We start from the raw sequence: 22,352 nt of genomic DNA on the forward strand, positions 1-22,352 counted from the left end.
GCAGTTGACACCATAGGGACATTTCAAACTGAGAATTGAGTAGCAAGCCTTTTTACATACATCCTGGAATGTTTGTTTTGGTCAGAGTTCTAAAGATGACATAATTTATGTTTGGAACATCTATACCTTTGTGGTTGAAAGTATTGCTCTGGTTACAGGTTGTCCAAGTTTCAATCATTTAGTAGTAGTAACTATTGTTTGTGCTACCTTGAGAACATTACTTACCATCTGATATTTGATATTTTTCAATGAGGTTAAAAATAATATATATTTCAACTTGTTTATTTGAGTAGCAAATGGAATAATTTATGTAGATCTCTGAAAATAGTGCTATTATTACACAACAATTTGTATGGGCCCTTACTCAAAGCAGAAATAATAATATTAAGTTGTAGAACAAGAAAGTTATTTTTATGAGAAACTGATGAGTTTTTCTATATGAGAGTGAATATTTTTAATCCATACATTAAAATTATTTTTTATTGTCATTCCGCAAAATGCTTATGATCAAAATGTTTGATTAAAGGCTTTGGTAGCCTTAACCAAATATGATGAGAACAGTAAAGGAACAAAAAACAAACAAACTTGGATTAATTGGATATGTTTTAGAAATCCAGAGTACTTAATTTCGGTTAATTAAGAAAAATTTTCTAATTTGAAACAATTAAGGACACGTGGAAATATTATACCTCAATTTTCTTCACACTAGGATTCCATGAACTACAGACAGGTTATTAGCAGGAATTCTTACATTTAAATTGCTCGTCAAATAAATTATAAATGTATACTTACTTTATTTAGCTATAGAGATTATCCAGATTATGTGGGAGCAACGTTTCCTGGACAGATGTGTGTTACTCATCATTCTGCAGGGATTGCTTTGGTATGTAATTATTATTATTTTTTTCTTTTTTTTGGGTATGTAATTATTTTAAAAAATTATATATTTAAAAAGTACCCCAAATTGCAGTACTATTTTATACAGTTTACATTTAGAAATTGTGTTAATTTATTTTTTAAAATAATTTTTCTTTATTCATTTTAGAAAGAGGGGAAGAGAGAGAGAGAGATAGAAACATTGATGAGAGAGAGAGAGATAGAAACATTGATGAGAGAGAACATCGATTGACCGCCTCCTGCATGCTCCCCACTGGGAATTAGGCCTACAACCCGGGCATGTGCTGTGGTTGGGAATTGAACCAGTGACTTCTTGGCGCATGGGTGGATGCTCAACCACTGAACCACACCAGCTGGACAGAAACTGCATTTATTTTCAATTACTGTTAAAAATTTGAAGTGTAAAAAATTTTGAAGTGTATAAAAGGAAGAATATTCTGTAGAATAATTGTATTGTTGCAATTATATGGAAGTTAAAGTGGAATAAAAATATCAGCTACACATGCATTCTTCAATATATAGAATAGTGTGTCATGAGAAATCAATCTGCAAATACATTTCTGTAACCCAAATCGAATATTTCTTGTAGACATAAAGTTGGAGAAATAATTTTACTGATAAAAGAGCTTCAAAATCAAAACAAATGGTAAAAATAATAATATTTCCAACAGTGTTTAAATAAACTTTTACATGTATTTTAAATATTTATAGTACTTAAATATTTTATATATAAATAAATTACTGCATCATTGAAAGGTGAAGTAATTTGTTGAGCCATTTTCCCACCCTATTCAGTCTTTTAAAAAACAAGCTTAAGTACTATATATATTTTTAAGTTAGAAAATAGTTTTTACTCATGTCCATTTTTTAAAGTATATATGGGAACAGATAAGGAAACGTATATAATCTGACCTCTTCACATGCAGGGAGCAATCACTATATATATTTAACCCACTCTCTATATTTATTATATATATATGTTCTTATTATTTTATTTTTTTATTTTTATTCCTCACCAGAGGACTTTTTTTTTTTTTTTTCATTTATCTTCAGATAGAGTGGGAGGGAGAGAGGGGGGAAGAGAGAGAGAAACATCGATGTGAGAGAGATATGTCGACTGGTTGCCACCCACACAACCCCAGCCGGGGCCTGGGACAAACTGCAACCAAGGTACATACCCTTAGTGGGAGCCGAATCTGGGACTCTCTAGTCCACAGGTTGATGTTCTAACCGTTGAGCCGAACTGGCCAGGGCGATATATTCTTATTATTTTAATATTTATAATAATATTATTAAAATATAATATAGTATTACACATTATATGTATATTATGTAATGCATATTATACATATGATATATTTTAATATTCATATTTTTATTAGTTATGATTTATTATTTAAATGATACCTATTTAAATTAGGCAATGTCTATTCATTATGTGCTATGAAAAATAAGAGATGTAAAATAGCTGTACCATTCTCATATTCATTGTCAAGGTTTATAAAATTTATAATTAATTCTATAGAATTTTTGTACTTTGTGTACAGGATGATTTAATAAATAAATGTAAATAATATTAACTACTGAATAAAGAAATACATTATTATGCTAGTAAAGAGCTTTGGTAGAGGAAGATCTTTTAGACATCAGGGTCTGAGACAGAGTCTTAATTTTTTTCTAACTTCAATGGGCAAAACCAACTGCCATAGAAAATTAAACCTCCTCTTCTCCTTGGAACTCTTTGCTATTTTTCTGGGATAACTCGAGGTTTTGTAAAAATAGTCTGTATAAATGGTAAACACTGAATTATTTTATTAATGAAAATACTTTTGCTTTCTTACCACATTTGATTGATAATTTGACTAGGTGTAAAATCCGAGTTCTCACATCTTCAGTCTTAGCATTTTGAAGATTGATGTGTTGTGTTTTTCTTAAGCCATTTTGAAGAGAAGGGACAGCAAGGTAACTTGAGGGTGTTTGTAAGAGGATTTGAACTGATTAAGGGAGGAGAGAAATCAGTAAGGAAGTTAGGAGCAGTGGAGATTTAGGAATGAACCATGGTTTGGATATGCTTGTGGGTAGAAGATTGTTGGAGTTAAGTTGCTAGAGGAGTAATCAGAAAAGGAATTAGGTGGTCAAGATGTAGTATGCACCTTATAGAGATGATGCAGGGGTCACAGTTATTGATAAAGAGTTGTTGTCAAGGCTAAGGGTGTGAACCATTTGAATGAGTGGCTGAAGCAGGTTGTAGGATACAATAATTGGAAGAGATGACTTCAAGGAGAGCTTGTTCACAAAGCTCTCATAGTTATACTTTTAGAAAACCTTTATATTTCTTTGCTTAATAGCTCATGCTTTTACCACAATTGAGTATTTCTCTAAACAAGAATTGTTTTAATGCTTTTAACATAATATAAATTGTATCATAATATGTCATTCTGCAATTAAAATTTTTGGTTTCCACTTGTAATTTTGAGATTTATTCAACTAGTACATGGAATTATAGTTAATTTTTTAAAGACTTTATTTATTTCACAGATAATTTTATTCCAAGTGCTGTTAGGCATAATGAACATACAAAAAAGAATGTACAATGTGATTAAGTGAATATAAAGCAATGAAGCCCAGTAAAGCATGGCACATAGTAAGAGCATAATAAATGTTATCTCTTATTATCATCCTTATCATTATTTATGTCATTAGTTAAGGACCCCTAAACCTAGTAGGGGTTTAATGGCATGGATAAATGGCATGCAAATTTTTATAACAGAAGGCAGAACGCTTACAACTTATATTGTTGGTACAGATAAAAATCTGTAGGAATCCAAGGAAAGAAAAAATAATTTCAGACTGGAGATGAACATTTAAGATATATAATAATAGGGAAGCTCAACCCCTTTACCCCTTAGTATTATATAAGACTTTATTTTTAAATCGAAAATTTAGGTTCACAGCAAAATAGAGAGGAAAATACAGAAACTTTCCCATACCCTCCATCATTATTAACATTTCACACCATAGTGGTACATTTGTCATAAATGATGAACATATTGACACATTACAATCACCCAAAGTCCATAGTTTACATTAGACTCACTTTTGGTGTTGTACATTCCATGAGTTTTGACAAATGGATAGTGACATACATCTATCATTACAGTATCACACAGAGTAGTTTTACTGTACTCAAAATGCTTTGTGTCTATTTTTTTGCATTGGTGTGTGATATTTCATTATATAAATGTACCCCACTGTAATCGGTGTGCTTTTCATGAGCATTAGGTTCTATTTTTTCTTAACAAATAGTATTTAAGAAACATTTCTGGACATACCCCTTCCATCTCCATATCATTTTTTTTTGGTTAAAACAAAAAATCCCAGACACCAGAACCCTAGTTTTCAGATAGGCAACACTCCTGCTCATATAAAAGCCTTAAATTTTGCTATTTTTATAGCTATTTTTTTCTGAGTTTTATCTGATGTCACTTAAGTAGAAATAATGTTTGAAGCTTCCAGGAAGCTTCTTTAAAGGGATGGTACCCGTCTTCATGGTGCCCTTTCTTGAATCTGCTGTTTAAAGTGCCATGTGGAGCAAGTTCTTTCTTTAGGCAGCATGGAACAGGAAGCTGGAAGGAGCCCAGATCCCTGAAAACCAAGAAGGTGCTTTTATGTGTGTGAGAAATTTCTTTCCATTCTAAGTCATTATTATTTTGAATTTTCTATCTCATACAGCTACATTGAATCCTAGCAATTCAGGAGTATTTCTTGTAAACAGGATAGAACCGGATCAATTTTCTTGACACAATATGAAAATATTTGTATTTTGACTGTTTCAGTTTAAATCATGAACATTTTTGTGCTTATTGATATTTTCAGAATTAATGCTATCATCTTATTTCCCTTTTTTTTTTTTCTGTTTGTTTCTTTGCTTCCACTACTTTGCCAATAGTTCATTATCACTAAGGAGAATTATAAATAATATACTTCAGAAAAAAGGAAGTGATCCCAAATGGGAGATCTGAGAATCAGAGGGAATGAAGAGTAATAAAACAAATAAGTGTTTGGACATGGCATGCAAGAACCAATGATAGTTGTGTCTGATGAGATTAAAATAGATACAAGATTAAATTAAAACAAGTGACAACGATGTGTCATAGGTGGTTGTCTGATAACATAGTCGACAGCCGTGGCTGGAAAGCATGTGCCAATCCACAGGCAGCATTTCTCAGACCTCCTTATATTAGACGGAGTCATGTAATATGAAGTAATAGGAATAATAGGAGTAATGTGTGTCACTTCTTGGTTGGAGCTGTTAAAACTGTGTGAGCCTTCCCCCTGGTGAGCTTAATGTAAAGACATAAATAAGGATAGAAGCACAATATGTAGTTATTTCAGCATGAACATATGTAAGGGTACCCACAACCAGGAACATCTACACTGGGCATAATGTAAATATATTAAATCACTATGATTTTAGAATCTTGTTTGTAGCTGCATCTAACATTACATTAAATTATATACATAATAATATATGGGTTGGAGGAGTATAAATGGAGTCAAGCAACAAAACAAAATGAAACGTATTTCTATATACTGGCAACACACAGATATTAAAACTAACATAAAAAAAATCAAGAAATTTGGGAATAAAAAGCTATCAAAAGATGTAAGACCTCTGCAAAGAAACTAAAACATTATTAGAGACAGTGCCTAAGTTCCTGGACTGGTAGACAATATTATAAAGATACTGAACCCTGTCCCCCTCCCCCAAATTGATTTACAGGGTGAATGCAGTCCCCAGTAAAAATACTAGCATGTTTGTGTGTGTGTAAAATTGACAGGCTAAAACTACATTTTTTATAGTGATGCAAAGAATTAAGAACAACTAAGATAATTTGATAGTAAAACCTATTTATCATAAAGCATCAGTGATTAAGACAGAGGTAGACAAATGAATAGACCAATAAAATAGAGAATTTTGAAACAGAAAAATGATAAGCATATACTTATTTTTTTTAAAAAAATGATTATAGTGAACTTGCTAGTGCATGATCTTTTTTATTTTAAAATTGAGCTAATATCATGTATAACATTATACTGTAAGTTTCAGGTGCACAACATTATTTGACAGCAGTATGCACTGCAAAATGATCAGCATCAAAAATCTGATTACAGTGGATGATCTTTTTGATAAATGTAATTTCATTGCTATTCAAAAGATAAACTTTAGGTAGATTGTAGATCTATATATAAAATTAAACAATAAAGCCCGAAAGGCAAAAAGGGAACATAGCTTCATGACTATGGGAATAGGAAAATATTTTTTGAAGGTGGACACAGAAAACAATGATCACAAAGGAAACATTGTATGAATTGGACCACCACAAATTAATGAAATTTTGTTCATGAAAAGACATTAAGAGAGTCAAAAAACAAGCCACAGAGTAGGGAAAGTATTTGCAATGCATGACTAACAATGACTGATGTACAGAATATATAAAATGCTTCCACAAATCAATAAAAAGGCTAATGCAATAGAAAATGGACAAGATACTTGAATAAACACTTCACAAAGAAAGGATAGCCAGTCAAAAATATATAAAATGCAAGTTAAAACTTAATGAAATAGTATCTTATACCCACCAGAAATAACATAAAAAAGACCAACAACACCTTGTGTCCCATTCTCCTTGCAAGGAAGTTATCTGTGCACTTCATAAATATATTAGAAGCCTAATCCAAGAATGTGGTTTTTCTTGATACCAGTTGCTGTGTCATTGAGAATACTAGCATGAAGCAGACAGCACACTTAAACTCTGTATTTTGTTATGTGGGCACTTCATGAGCTGGGAGGTGGAATATCATGTGGACTATTTAAGTGTGTATGAGAGCTGTTGTAAGAAATTAGATAAATTGAAGATCATGGTTTATATAGCCAAAATAATAATGCAAAATTTAATGTTAAAACAGCCCTTTTATATATTTATGGTAGCAACTTCTTATGTTAGTTATTCAAATTTTAAATATGGTAAAGCTTGGCATAGACTCAATATGCTTATATCTCAATAAAATGTCCTAAGAACTTCAACTTTTCACCTGTCCAATCATCTGTATTTACCTATTCTTAAGTATTTGATAGAACAGTTAATGTGTTCATAATTAGAAAAATATTATTTTTAACACCCTTCAATGAATTGCCTTTTGTTTGAAAATTTTTTTGTTAATGTAGTATTCAGAGGCGATAACTTTGGAGGCATTTTCAGTAATTGTCACGCAGATGCTGGGACTCAGTATGGGAATATCATATGATAACCCAAAGAAATGTCAATGTTCAGGAGCCATCTGTGTAATGAATCCAGAAGCTATGTAAGTTTTTAAATAATAGTATATATTTATTGATCATGTTTATTTCGTTTTAAAAATTTGAAGCTCAAATATAGTGTTTACTTATAGCACAAATTAGCTATAAATGGACCGAGTACTATGAAATATAAACACAAAATTTTCAGGGTAAGAGGAGTATGGAGGGAGATGTATTATTAAGAACAGTCAAGGATAACAAATTCAATCTGCAAGATACATTATCTAAGGGATTCTCCTTAGGCTGCTGTGTGTTTTCTGAATGCACTTACTAAGGATCTTTAAAAATATGTCTGTAGGTCAAACAAGTGGACTTCATTTTTAGACAGAATAATTAGTTTTGCTTTCAGAGTAGTTTAATGTTGTGGAAAAACTTAGAATAAGTCCTAGTTGGAGCTTCATATGAAATATATGATATTTGTGTGATCTTGGACAAATTACTTCATGTTTAGAGTTATCTTGCTCATCTTTGTAATGGAAATCATTATGTCTACAGTGTTTTTTTTTCATTTGTGAAAGAGCCTATGCTAAGTAAGACCTACTCCTAACTGAAGAAAAATCAAAAGTGAAATATAAAAGTAAGGCATTCATTTTTGAAAACATACTCTTTTCATAGTTCCTTCTAAGCACCACCTAAAGGTTAACTCTTACATTCTAAAATAGCTCAAACTCACACATTTTATATCACCAATAAGTTCAAAATGAATTACATATATAAAAAATTTTAAACACATGTAAAATACAATTTATTAAATTAAATATACAATACATTAAATTTTAATATGTTTATTAAATCAGATATATAATTTATACAGATATATAAACAATATGAAAATTACTCTCTGGGCTTATTTTCAATTTGAACAACTATTGTGAAGTATGCTATGACGAGGTGTTTGCTTATGTGTCCCAGAATCTAGTATTAAGATGATAAGAAAAGCAATATTTACATTGTACTTACTACGTATTAGAAACTATCTCAAACACTACATATGTTTACTCATTTGATTCTCAAAATATCTTTTTAGGGCAGCTTCTATTATTTCCATTTTTACAGATGAAAAACTGAGTTAAAGAGGATAATTATCCATGCTCAGATAACTAGTTTGTGGCAGACCTGAGTTTTGAATCCAGGCATTCTAGCTTTAGAATCTGTGTTAATAAATATTTAGATTTGTAATATTTATAATATTTGTTATTAGATTCATACTATTTTAAATTCTTTTTTTTTTTTCTTTTTTATCCTCACCCGAGGACATTTTTCCATTTTTTGTATAGATAGAGTGGGAGGGAGGGAGAGGAAGAGAGAGGAAGAGAGAGAGAGAGAAACATCGACATGAAAGGGACACATCGAGTGGCTGCCACCCGCATGACCAACCAGGGCCGGGGACAAACTGCAACTGAGGTACATGCCCTTAGCGGGAACTGAACCCGGGTCTCTCTGGACCGCAGGCCGATGCTCTAACCGCTGAGCCAGGGCCTATTTTAAATTCTTTCATACATATTCTCCAGTTTCTTAAAAAACTCTTGTGATGTGTGTAAGGCATGTTTTATCTTAATTTTTATAGTCTAACAAATATATAGCTATCTTTTACATTTCTATAGTACATTGGATACATATTTTATGTAATTTTCAAAGAAGTCATGTGAGTAGGGCAAATCTTTCCATTTTATGTACTTTTTATTTATTTATTAAAAATTTTTTTTCTTTATTGATTTTAGAGAGAGAGGAAGTGAGAGGGAGAGAGATAGAAACATCGATGAGAGTGAACATCAATAGGCCACCTCTTGCATGCCCCCCACTGGTGATCAGGCCTACAACCTGGGCATGTATCCCAGGGAATCGAACTGGTGACCTCTTGGTGAATGGGTCAACTCTAACCACTGAGAAACAGCAGTTGGACCATTTTATGTGCTTAAAAAAAAATCCCTTGAAGTACAGAGACTAAATGACTCTACATCAGATATAAAATTAATGAAGTGGCCAAACTTCAAGTGATGTCAGTAATATCATCACAGATTTGTTAGGTTCTTACTATAAGCCGGAGAGTTGAATTAGGCACTTTATTTAGTATTATTTAATCCTCACAACTTTATGAAGGGGATGGATATTTTTCCTATTTTGTAGATGAGAAAACTGAGACTTAGTCTAATTATTTGCTTAAAAGCCACATAAGTTACAGGATGGGTACTGGTCAACAAGTAAATCAACTTAAAGTTTTGTTGTATTCTTTACTCTATAATGACTTCATATAGAAGGCAGTTAATATATTGGAATTAACTTAAACCAAGTAGCAAGAGAACATTAGTATACTTTATACAAACTTCATTCTTATATTTCAGTGATCCTTCTACTATAGTATTTTGATGATTTAATTTTTATTTACTTTAAAAAATGGGTAGCTCATGTTTTAAACCCTCACTTTCAATATGATCCACGTACAAAAATGAATTAAGAAATGTAGGGAGAAACCTAAAAAAATAAAAGATGTTGGTGGGCAGGATCTGAGTGAGGATGAGTATATGAGAGTGTGAGCAAGTGTGAGGGAGAGTGTGAGTGGATGTGAGTGTGGATAAGCAACCTTGAGCAGTGCAGAAACATGGTGCAGAGGGCTCCTGTGCTGTGGATGGGGAGCAGCCAATTAGTGCAGTAAGAGGCTTGACAGGGCGCTTCTCCCTGAGAGGCTGGAAGGCCCTGCCATTTTGGAAGATCCCTGGTCTTCTTTGGGAGGAGGCAGTGGGAGCAGCTAGGGTTGAGCAACCTAAATCCACCAGTGCACCTTGCACAATTGGATCAGTGGAACCCACTGTGTCAATGCAGTCCAGTGCACAGTAGTGGAGCTATCAAGGTGCCTGCTGTGGTAGCCGCAACCAATGGGGAACTGAGCACTATCCTCCACAGCAGCAGCAACTGGTGGGAGTAGAGCCCCTCCCCCAGCAGCAGCAAAGTCCCTGGAGCTGAGCATCCTCAGCTACCAACAGCACAGAGGATTGGGAGCTGATAGCAACCCCTGGCGGCAGCAGCAGCAGCAGCAGCAGCAGAAGTAGCATTGCAGATCATGAGCTGACACATGCCATTGTGATCTGAGAAGATGCTTGATATGATTTCAGTCTTCTTGAACTTGTATAGAGTTAGTTTGTGCCCTAATATGTGGTCTATCTTTGAGAATGTCTCATGTGCACTTGAGAAGAATGTGAATTCTGTAGTTTTGGGGTGTAGTTCTCTGTAGATATCTGTTAAATCCATTTGGTCTAGGGCTCATTTAGAGTCTCTGTTTCCTTTCTAATTTTTCATCTAGAGGATCTATCCAGTGATGTCAGCGGGGTGTTGAAGTCCCCTGCTATGATTGTATTGCTATTGATTTCTCCTTTGAAGTCCTCCAGAAGATTTTTAATATATTTTGGTGCTCCTATATTGGGTGCTCCTATATTATCAAGGTTATATCTTCCTGTTGGATAGATCCTTTCAATATTATGTAGTGGCCTTCTTTGTCTCTAGTTATGGCCTTCATTTTGAAATCTATTTTATCAGATATGAGAATTGCTACCCCAGCTTTTTTTTCCTTTTCGTTTGCTTGGAAGATTTTTTTCCATCCCTTCACTTTCAACCTATGTGAGTCATTTGTTGTAAGGTGGGTCTCTTGTAAACAACATATAGATGAGTCATGCTTTCTTATCCAATCAGCTACTCTGTGTCTTTTTATCAAAGCATTCAGTCCATTTACATTTAAGGTGATTATTGATATGTACTTATTTATTGCCATTTTTGTTTAGTGTGGTTTTATTTTTCTTCCCATTTCTCCTGCTAGTTACAGCAGTCCTTTTAACATTTCTTGCAGTGCTGGGTTTTGGTGCTAATGTATTCCCTTAGCCTTTTTTTTTTTGTCTGGGAATCTCTTTATTTGACCTTCTATTTTGAATGATAGCCTTGCTGGGTAGAGTAGTCTTGGATTCAGATCCTTGTTTTTCATGACCTTGATTACTTCATGCCAGTCTCTTCTGGACTGTAGTGTTTCTTGTGAGAAGTCAGCTGAGAGCCTTATGGGGTTTCCTTTGTAGGTAACCTGTGGCTTATCTCTTTCTGCTTTTAGGATTCTATCTTTGTCTTTAATTTTTGGCAGTTTGATTACTATGTGTCTTTGTGTGGGCCTGTTTGGGTTCTTCTTACTTGGAGCTCTCTGTGCTTCTTGAACTTGAATGCTTTCTTCCTTCACCAAATTAAGGAAATTTTCTGTCACTATTTCTTTGAAAATATTCTCTAACCCTTGCTTATTTTCTTCTTCAGGGACTCCTATGATGCGAATATTATTCCGTTTCCAGTTGTCCTACAGTTCTCTTACGCTGTCTTCCTGTTTTTTAATAGTTTTTTCCTTTTGGTTTTCTGATTGGTTTATCTTTTCTACCTTGTCTTCTAATTCACTGATTCGGTCCTCATCTTCCCCCACTCTGCTTTTTAGACCTTCCAATGTGTTTTTCATTTCTGATATGTCATTCTTCATTTCTTCTTGGTGGTTTTTAATTTCCAACTGGTTGATTTTCAACATTTCTATGTCTTTACTCATGGTGTTCATGTCCTTACACATGCTGTTGAGCTTCCTCAACATCATGGCTCTAAATTCTAGTTCTGTTAACTTGCTTAACTGCACCTCATTTATATCATCTTTGGTAGGGGTCTCTTGTTCTTTCATTTGGCTTTTGTTTCTGTTTTTCACCATTTTGGCCATCACAATGGGCTTTGGATTCTGCCAAATTTTCCCTGTGGGTGTTGGTGTTCTGCTGTTTGTGGCTCCCTCTCCTGGGTTTGGATGATCCAAGGAGGACCCACTTTAAACACCACTGTCAAGTCTTAGCTTTTCTGGTTAGTGTTGCTAGCCCAGGGAATGGTAGTTATCCTCTAGCTTTTTTGCCTGGAGGCTATTAGTAGAGGTCACTTGAAGAACCTTGGTTTCTGAGTTGCCTGAAAAACTCCCTCAGGTCCTCAGTGTAAGAGGATTTCTTGAGGGTGTGGCAGCTGCTGGTTGTTAATGGGCCTCAATTAGCATTTCAATGGCCACCAGGTGGGGTTGAATCTCTGAGGGAGGGGCCGCCACCTCTCCCCAGAGCCCTGGGAAGGAGTAAGATGACCACAGTCCTGTGTGGCTGCAACTCAGCAAAAGCCCTGAGTGCCCTCCAAATCCCGAGTGACCCTACACAGTTCCAGTGTAGTCTGCCCTCCCTCTGCCAGAGCCCAAGGTAAGTGACTGCTGCTATTTTAGCCTCTGTCCCGGCTCTGCATTGTGGAGCCACTTGGGAGTTTAACCCAAGGCCGTGGCTCACTGCCAAGGCCGCTGCTCCCAGCCAAGGCTGCCGCTCACAGCCAGGGCCGCTGCTCCCAGCTAAGGCCTCTGCCAACCGTGGACTCCCAGTCTTCCTCTCGCGTCTCCACAAGCCTACCAGGATTGAATCAGTGTCCCTGGTTATGTGGTCCTTCAAGCTGCTTTTCTGTTGCCTTTTCCTGACGGTTTTTCTTTATTTTCGTTGTAATTCCAGTTTGGTCATGGGAGATGGTTTATGTAGCTTCCATTCACTTCACTGCCATTTTTTCTATCATGTTGTACCTATTCTTAAGGGAAATGCTTTTAGTTTTTGCCCATTGAGTATGATGTTGGATGTAGTTTTATCATAAATGATCTTTAATATCTTGAGATATGATCCTTCTATTCCCACTTTGCTGAGAGATTTTTTTTTTTAAATAAAAAATGGATGCTGGATTTTGTCTAATTCTTTTTTAGTATCTCTTGATATGATCACATGATTTTTTTAAAATTAATTTTTGTTACAGAAGTTTCTCCTTTTCCCCCCACTGATTCCCCCCTCCCCCTCCCTCCCTGCCCTTTCCCCAGATTGTTGTCCATGTCCACTATTCATGCATACATGCATATAAGTTCTGTGGTTTATCTCTCCCCCACCACTTCCCTCTTTAGGGGATTGTCAGTCTGTACCCCGCTTCCGCGTCTCTGGGACTACCCCATTCCTCAGACTGTTATGTTCATTATATTCCACAAATAAGTGAGATCATATGAAACTTGTCTTTCTCTGTTTGGCTTGTTTCACTTAGGATGATACTTTCAAGGTCCCTCCATGTAGTCTCAAAGGATAAGAGATCTTTCTTTCTTATAGCTGCGTAGTACTCCATTGTGTATATGTACCACAGCTTTTTGATCCATTCGTCTACTGATGGACACTTGGGCTGTTTCCAGATCTTAGCGATTGTAAATAGTGCTGCTACAAACATGGAGGTACATATATTCTTTCTGATTGGTGTTTTAGACTTCTTAGGGTATATTCCTAGAAGTGGGATCACTGGGTCAAATGGAAGTTCAATTTTTAATTTTTTGAGGTAACACCATATTGTGTTTCATAGTGGCTGCACCAGTCTGCATTCCCACCAGCAGTGCACTAGAGTCCCCTTTTCTCCACACCCTCGCCAAGACTTGTTGTTTGATGATTTGTTGATGGCGGCCATTCTGACAGGTGTGAGGTGATACCTCATTGTTGTTTTAATTTGCATCTCTCTGATGATTAGTGATGATGAGTATTTCTTCAGATGTTTCTTAGCCATTTGTATGTCCTGTTTGGAGAGGTGTCTATTCAGCTCCTCTGCCCATTTTTTAATTGGGTTATTTGTCTTCCTTTTGTGGAGTTGTATTGGAAATTAACCCCTTATCTGATATATCATTGGCAGTTATGCTCTCCCATACAGTGGGTAGCCTTTCCATTTTGATGATTGTATCTTTCGCTGTGCAGAAGCTTTTGAGTTTGATGTAGTCCCATGTGTTCATTTTCTCCTTTGTTTCTATTGCCTTAGGTGATGTGTCAGTAAAAATTCTGCTGCGTATGATGTCTGAAATTTTGTTGCCCACAGTCTCTTCTAGGATGTTTATGGATTCATGAGTTACATTTAAGTCTTTCATCCATTTTGAGTTTATTCTCGTGTAGGGTGTAAGTTGATGGTCTAGTTTCATTTTTCTGCAAGTAACTGTCCAATTTTCCCAGCACGATTTATTAAAGAGGCTGTCCTTACTCCACTGTATGCTCTTGCCACCTTTGTCAAATATTAATTGAGCATATTGCCTTGGGTCCATTTCTGGGTTCTCTGTTCTGTTCCACTGGTCTATATCCCTGTTCTTGTGCCAGTACCAGGCTGTTTTGATTATAGTGGCTTTGTAGTATAACCTGAAATCTGATATTGTGATCCCTCCAACTTTGTTCTTCCTTTTCAAGATTTCTGTGGCTATTTGAGGCCTTTTTTGGTTCCATATGAACTTTTGAAGTAATTGTTCTAATTCTGTGAAGTATGCCGTTGGTATTTTGATGGGGATTGCGTTGAATCTATAGATTGCTTTGGGTAATATGGACATTTTAATGATGTTAATTCTCCCAATCCATGAACAGGGTATGTGCTTCCACTTTTTTATATCTTCCTCTATTTCTTTATTCAATGTCCTGTAGTTTTCTGTGAATAGGTCCTTTATTTCTTTGGTTAAGTTTATTCCTATGTATCTTAATTTTTTTTGCCGCAATGGTAAATGGATTGTTTGCTTAGTTTCTCTTTCTGTGAGTTCATCATTGGTGTATAAGAATGCCATAGATTTCTTGACGTTAATTTTGTATCGTGCTACTTTGCCAAATTCATTTATTAAGTCTAGTAAACTTTTGATGGAGTCTTTGGGGTTTTCTATGTACAGTATCATGTCATCTGCAAATAATGACAATTTCACTTCCTCCTTTCCAATTTGGATCCCTTTTATTTTTTCTTCCTGTCTGATTTTGTGGCTAAGACTTCCTGTACTATGTTAAATAGGAGTGGCAAAAGTGGGCATCCTTGCGTTGTTCCTGTTCTTAAGGGAAATGCTTTTAGTTTTTGCCCATTGAGTATGATGTTGGCTGTAGGTCTTTCATATATGGCCTTTATTATGCCAAGATATGATCCCTCTGTTCCCACACTGCTGAGCGTTTTTATCAGAAATGGATGCTGGATTTTGTCAAAGGCTTTTTCAGCATCTATTGATATTATCATGTGGTTTTTATTCTTCATTTTATTTATGTGGTGTATCACATTTATGGATTTGTGAATATTGTACCAGCCTTGCATCCCTGGGATGAATCCCACTTGGTCATGGTGGATAATTTTTTTGGTGTATTGCTGGATCCGATTTGCTAGTATTTTGTTCAGGATTTTGGCATCTATGTTCATCAGGAATATTGGCCTGTAATTTGCTTTCTTTGTTGTATCTTTTTCTGGTTTTGGAATTAGAATTATGTTGGCTTCATAAAATGAGTTTGGAAGTCTTCCTTCTTCTTGAATTTTCTGAAATAGTTTGAGGAGAATGGGTATTAGTTCTTCTTTGAATGTTTGGTAAAACTCCCCTGTGAAGCCATCCGGGCCTGGGCTTTTGTTTGCTGGGAGAGTCTTGATTACATCTTCAATTTCTTCTGTTGTTATTGGTCTGTTCAAGTTTGCTATCTCTTCCTGATCCAGTTTTGGGAGACTATGTGTTTCTAGAAATTTGTCCATTTCGCTTAGATTGTCGAATTTGTTGCCATGTAATTGTTCATAGTCAGTGTTAATGATCTTTTGTATTTCTGTGGTGTCAGTTGTTATCTCTCCTCTTTCATTTCTGATTTTGTATATTTGGGTTCTCTCTCTTTGTTTCTTGGTGAGTATAGATAAGGGTTCATCAATCTTGTTTATCTTTTCAAAGAACCAGCTCTTTTTTTCATTGATCCTTTGAATTGTTTTTTTGTGGTGTATCCACTTATGGATTTACAAATATTGTACTAACCTTGTATCCCAGGAATAAATCCCACTTGGTTGTGGTGTATACTTTAAAAAAATATTTTGCTGGATTCTATTTGCAAAGATTTTGTTGAGGATTTTGGCTCCCATGTTCATCAGGGACATTGGAGTGTAATTTTCTTTTATTGTAGTGTCTTTATCTGGATTTGGGATTTGAATTATGCTGGATTGCATCTTAATTTTTTTGGAATGGTTTGAGCAGAATAGATGATAGTTCTTTGAATGTTTGGTAAAACTCCTGTGTAGTCGTCTGGACTAGGGCTTTTGTATGCTGGGATTTTATTGATTACTTCTTCTGTTTCCTTAATTGTTATTGGTCTCTTTAGGTTTTCTGACTCTTTCCAGTTGAGTTTTGGAGTAGTATATGATTCTAAGAATTTGTCCATTTCACCTAGGTGGTCGAATTTATTGTCATATAATTGATCATAGTATTTTCCTATAATCCTTTGTATTTCTGTGGTGTCTGTTGTTACTTCACCACTTTTTTATTTTATTTTATTAATTTGGGTTTTCTTCCTCTGTTTCTTGGTGATTCTGGCTAAAGGTTGATCAATCCTGTTTATCTTTTCAAAGAACCAGCTTTTGGTTTCATTGATCTTTTGTATTGTTCTTTTAGTCTCTATGTCATTTATTTCTGCTCTGATTTTTATTATTTTATTCCTTCTACTAACTCTGGCTTTTTCTTTTTGTTCTCTTTCTAAATCTTTAAGTTGTTGGGTTAGTTTACTATAAAATTTTCTTCTTCCTCGAGTTAGGCCTGTATTGCTATGAACTTCCCTCTTAGGAGTGCTTTTGCTGTGCTGCATACATTTTGTATTGTTGTGTGCTCATTTTCATTAGTTTCCAGGACGTTTTTGATTTCTTTCTTGATCTCATTGGTAACCCATTCATTGTTTAATAACATGCTAGTTAGTCTCCATGTGTTTGAATGTTTTTGAGTGTTTTTATTGTAATTGATTTCTAGTTTCATGACATTGTGAAAGATGCTTGATATTATTTCAATCTTCTTGAATTTGTAGAGACTTAGTTTGTGTCCTAACATATGGTCTATTATAGAGAATGTCCTGTGTGCACTTGAGAGGAATGTGTATTTTGTAGCTTTGGGGTGAAATGTTCTTAAAGATCAATTAAATCCAGCTGATTTAGTTTGCCATTTAAGGACTCTGTTTCCTTGTTAATTTTTAGTCTATAAGATCTATCCAGTGGTGTCAGTGTGGTGTTCAAGTCACTGATATGATTGTATTGTTATTTATCTCTTCCTTGAAATCCTCCAGTTTAAAAAAATATTTTGGTCCTCCTGTATTTGGTATATATATGTTTACCAGGATTATATCCTCTTGTTGGATTGATTATTTAAATTTCTAGAGTGAATCTTTTTGTCTCTTTGATGGTTCGCATTTTGAAGTCTATCAGATATAAGTATTGCTACACCAGCTTTTTTTTTTTTTTTTTCTCATTTTCATTTGCCTGGAAATTTTTTCCCCATATTTTCACTTTCATCCTGTGTGAGTGTTTTGTTGTGAGGTGGATCTCTTGTAGACAGCATATATATGGGTCATGTTTTCTTATCCAATCAGCTCCCCTAGGTTTTTCGATTGGGACCTTTAAGCCATTTACATTAAATGTTGTTATTGATAAATACTTATTAGTTGCTATTTTTTATTTTATGTCTGTGTTCTTCTCTCTCTATTTCTTTTTCTTCTTCCAACAGTTTCTTTATTTTATTTTTTTATTTTTTATTTTTTTATCCTCACCCGAGGATATTTTTCCATTTTTTTGTACAGATAGAGTGGGAGGGAGAGAGAGGAAGGGAGAGAGAGACAGAAACATCGATGTGAAGGGACACATTGAGTGGCTGCCACCTGCACGACCAACCAGGGCCGGGGACAAACTGCAACCGAAGTAGTGCCCTTAGCGAGAACCGAACCCGGGTCTCTCCGGACCGCAGGCCGATGCTCTAACCGCTGAGCCAAACCGGCCAGGGCCCAACAGTTTCTTTAGCATTTCTTGCAGTGCTTGTTTGGTGGTGGTAAGTTCCTTTAGCTTTTTTTTTTTTTTTTTTTTTTGTCTGTGAAGCTCTTTATTTCACATTTAGTTTTGAATGATAGCTTTGCTGGATAGAGTAGTCTTGGATTCAGACCCTTGTCTTTTATTACTTTGTATATTACTTGCCACTCCCGCTGTCCCATATTTCTGCACTGCTTGAGGTTGCTCTTCCACACTCACGTCCACTCACACTGTCTCTCACACTCACTCACACTCTCACATACACCGCCCCCCCCCACTCTGGTCCTGCCCACTGCCAGGTCCTTTAGCTTTTTATTGTCTGGGAGGCTCTTAATTTCTTATTCAATTTTATTTGTTTGTTTGTTTGTTTATTTTTATTGTTGAAAGTATTACAGATATCCCCCTTTACCCCTCATTGACCCCCTCCTTCCATTCCCACCCCTCTTCTGCCTTCCCCAGCCTAGTGTCTACGTCAACTTGTTGTGCATATATGCATATAGCTTCTTCTTATTCAACTTTAAATGATAGGCTTGCTGGGTAGAATAGTCTTTGTTGTAGTTTTTTTGCTTTTCATCACCTTGAATATTTCATGCCAATCTCTTTGGCCTGAATGTTTCTGTTGAGAAACTAGCTGACAGCCTTATGGGAGCTCCCTTGTAGGTAACTGACTGCCTTTTTCTTGCAGCTTTTATGATTTTCTATTTGTCTTTAACTATTGCTGTTTTAATTATAGTGTGTCTTGGTGTGACCCTCTTTGGGACATTCTGTGCTTCCTGGACTTGTATATCTTTTTTCTTTACCAGGTTAAGGAAGTTTTTAGTTACTGTTTCTTCAAATGTGTTCTCAATCCCTGCTCTTTCTCTTTTCCTTCTGATGGAAGGGGATACTGTTGTGGAGTATGGAATACCTTGAGGGGAATATGGGCTTTGGAGTCTTTCACTTGTTTGTTTGTTAATTTTTTCTAACCCTTAGTTTTTTCATCTGAAAATTGAGCACCATAATAGCTATATCACACAGTTGTGATGATGCAAGTAATCAAGATATATGTAAGTTATTTATAATTGTACTCATATCTGTATGGTTTGAAGAATAGGGAAGGTCTAGGAAAGTATTAAAATGGTCATATAGGAATACACAGTAACAACAAGAAATTTTTTTGGAAAAAAGTGTAGAAGACAGAAAGACCTTGAAAGGAAAATCAGAGAGTATAAAGGGTAAACTTTTCTTTTTTTTCAAACTGCTATTAAATTTTAACACCAATTTCAGAAAAATGGTAGAAAGTACTACTCTTTCTTATTATTTTCTTCTGCCACTTAATTTCTCTGTTCTTTGACCTGAGAATTTAAGTTAGTTATATGACAGTTTCAGTGGGGGTGGGAGTGGGGAACAAGGGGGTCAATGGAGGTAAAGGGGAGATATCTGTAATACTTTCAACAATAGAGATAAATTAAAAAAATAATTTGGGGCCCTGGCTGGTTTGTTCAGTGGTTAGAGTGTTGGCCCGTGAACTGGAGAGACCTGGGTTCGGTTCCTGCTAAGGGCACGTACCTCAGTTACAGTTTGTCCCTTGCCCCAGTTGGGGTTGTGTGGGTGGCAACCAGTCAATGTGTCTCACTCACATTGATGTTTCTCTCTCTTTCGTCCTCCCTCTCTCCCTCCCACTCTGTCTGAAGATAAATGCAAAAATGTCCTTGGGTGAGGATGAAAAAGAAATTATAATAATTTGGGAACAAAGCTAACATAGCATTAGAATTCAAAATGCAAAATCTCAACCAAATAAATGAAAAAAACTTCTGATAACTGATTACAAATAAACTTTGGAAGTGTATGTTCTTAAGTTAAAAACTGTCATTATGGGAAGCAAAAAGCTGAATATATATAGTAAATTATATATAGTTGACCACAAATAGTCCCCAGAGCTAGAACATTATGTAGTTTCTAATTATAAATTTTTATCAAGTTTCAATTTTGGTGGTAAGATAATCAAAATATGTGTTTTCAAAGGGGTGGGGAAGGTTTGGTCTGTGGGCTATATAAGGCCCACGAAATCAATACCAGTTAACATCACATGCCTCACCAAATTAGCCTGACCAAATATAGCAGGTTATTTTTTTTAAATTTTTGTTTTTATTTATTGATCTTTAGAGAGAGAGAGAGAGAGAGAGAGAGAGGACAGAGAAACATTGATGAGAGAGAACATTGATTGGCCACCTCCTGCATGTCCCCCACTGGGGATTTGGCTCACAACCTGGGCATGTGCCCTGACCGGGAATCAAACTGGTGACCTCTTGGTGCATGGGTTGATGCTCAACCACTGAATCACACTAGCTGGGTGCAGGCTAAGTTTTAAGGTAATAATTTTGTATGTCCTACGAATGATGTTATAAAGATCCACTGGCTCTTGGCAGATAAAAAGTTCCTCACCTCTGCAGGAGTAAAACAATATTAATATTTAATAGTATTTTTATTGAATTTTGTAATAGTCACAGATGAATTCTTGGTAAAAAGTACCTGAATTTGACGTCTTTAACTGTGTGCGACGGATCCTGTTAATTATAAACTGTCTGTGTTTGGTGAGGATTTATCTTCTCTGTATGCTGGTTCAATTTCTATAAAATGTTGATGACAATACGAGCCTCCCTGGTTTTGGGGCAAAATTAAATGATCAATTATATGAAATATCTGTTTAATAATAGGTACTCAGGATATGTCAGTTTTCTCCTTGCCTTATAGACTTTTACTACATATTGAGAGTGACATCCTATGGAATTATTTTCTGAAGTTATTTTTATACTGTTATATGGACATAATTAATTTAAATTGTAATTAATTACATTTCTCTGAGATTTTTGAGAAAGTTCAAGACTAAACATAGTATAGTTTGCTTAATATAAGTTGTTAGTATGAAGAATCAATAGGCAATTGATTCTACATTTGGTAAGAATTGTGCAGGTAATGTGAAGCCAACAATAAAGATGACAAAATTTCTTTCTCAGGTAAGGTAAGTTGAATGAATTAACTGTCATATTATATATTTTGTATAAACCTATGAATAAGCTTAAAAAAACATTGAAATAGATTTAAACTGTCAAAGAGTTTGATTCTTAATTTTATAGTGCTCAGGGGAAAGATGGATGAAGTAAAAGAAAAGTTTGAAGAGATATTGATATTCATATGGAGATTTACATAAGAGATTACAGGGTTTTTTTTTATGCCATCATTTCATTTCAGAGACGGTATCATACACATAAATAGCCATTTTTCTCCATGTGGAAGAATTTGCATAAATCCCACTCCCAAACTAAAAACATTTAAAGATAGATTTAGTTTGTAATGCATATAAAAATAAAATTAATTTATTCTTAATTTTGTTGTAAGAATATTTAACAGGAGTCCTTTTAACAATTTAAAAATATACAATATACAATATATTATTGTTAAGTTGTACAGAAGTCCTCTTAGATTTATTCATTTTGCATAACAAACTTATACCCATTGAACAATTCCCCATGTTCTCTTTCTCCTAACCCTTGACATTTGCCATTTTACTCTCTGCATCTATGAGTTTAGCTATTATAGATACCTCATAAAAGTGAAATTATGCAGTGGTTCTTTTCCTCTGTTGGCTTATTTCATTTATCATCATGTCCTTGAGGTTCATCCATGTTGTTGCATATGTCATATTTCCTTTTTTCAGACTGAATAGTATTCCATTGCATGTATACACCTCATTTTCTTTATCAGTTCATCTGTCATTGGATATTTAGGTTGCTTCCATATCTTTGCCTATTGTAAATAAGGCTGCAGTGAATATGGGAGTACAGATATTTTTTTGAGATATGTGTTAGAATGTGTTAGGATCTGGAGTAGCAATACTATATATTGCCATATATATATATATATATATATATATATATATATATATATGCCAGACAAATTAGACTTAAAAACAAAGGCTATAATAAGAGACAATGAAAGACATAATGATAAAGGGGTCAATCCAACAAGAGGATATAACCTTTGTAAACATTGATACTCCCAACATAGGAGCACCTAAATATATACAGCAAAGTGATGGACATAAAGTGAGAGATTGACAGTAATATAGTCCTAGTAGGGGATTTTAATATATATATACCCAGAATATATGCCCAGAAGTGAGATTTTTGGATCATATGAGTTGCCATATTCTTAATTTTTTGAGGAACCTCTCTACTATTGTTTGTAGCAGCAGTACAAATTTACATTC

At 35.0% G+C, this 22,352-nt stretch overlaps 1 protein-coding gene across 1 annotated transcript in view; it reads left to right on the top strand.

Annotated features, from left to right (window-relative positions):
* LOC118622326 (disintegrin and metalloproteinase domain-containing protein 32-like) overlaps positions 1–22,352 on the top strand; it is an 89,341-nt gene that overhangs the window by 26,673 nt on the left and 40,316 nt on the right. Inside the window, exons 10-11 of the mRNA XM_036249776.1 lie at positions 802–883; positions 7,127–7,263. Coding sequence (XP_036105669.1) covers positions 802–883; positions 7,127–7,263 — 219 coding nt within the window. The remainder of the gene's footprint in view (positions 1–801; positions 884–7,126; positions 7,264–22,352) is intronic.

The sequence above is a fragment of the Molossus molossus genome, unplaced genomic scaffold (genome assembly GCF_014108415.1).
Source record: "Molossus molossus isolate mMolMol1 unplaced genomic scaffold, mMolMol1.p scaffold_m16_p_9, whole genome shotgun sequence".
In the NCBI taxonomy this organism is placed as follows: Eukaryota; Metazoa; Chordata; class Mammalia; order Chiroptera; family Molossidae; genus Molossus; species Molossus molossus.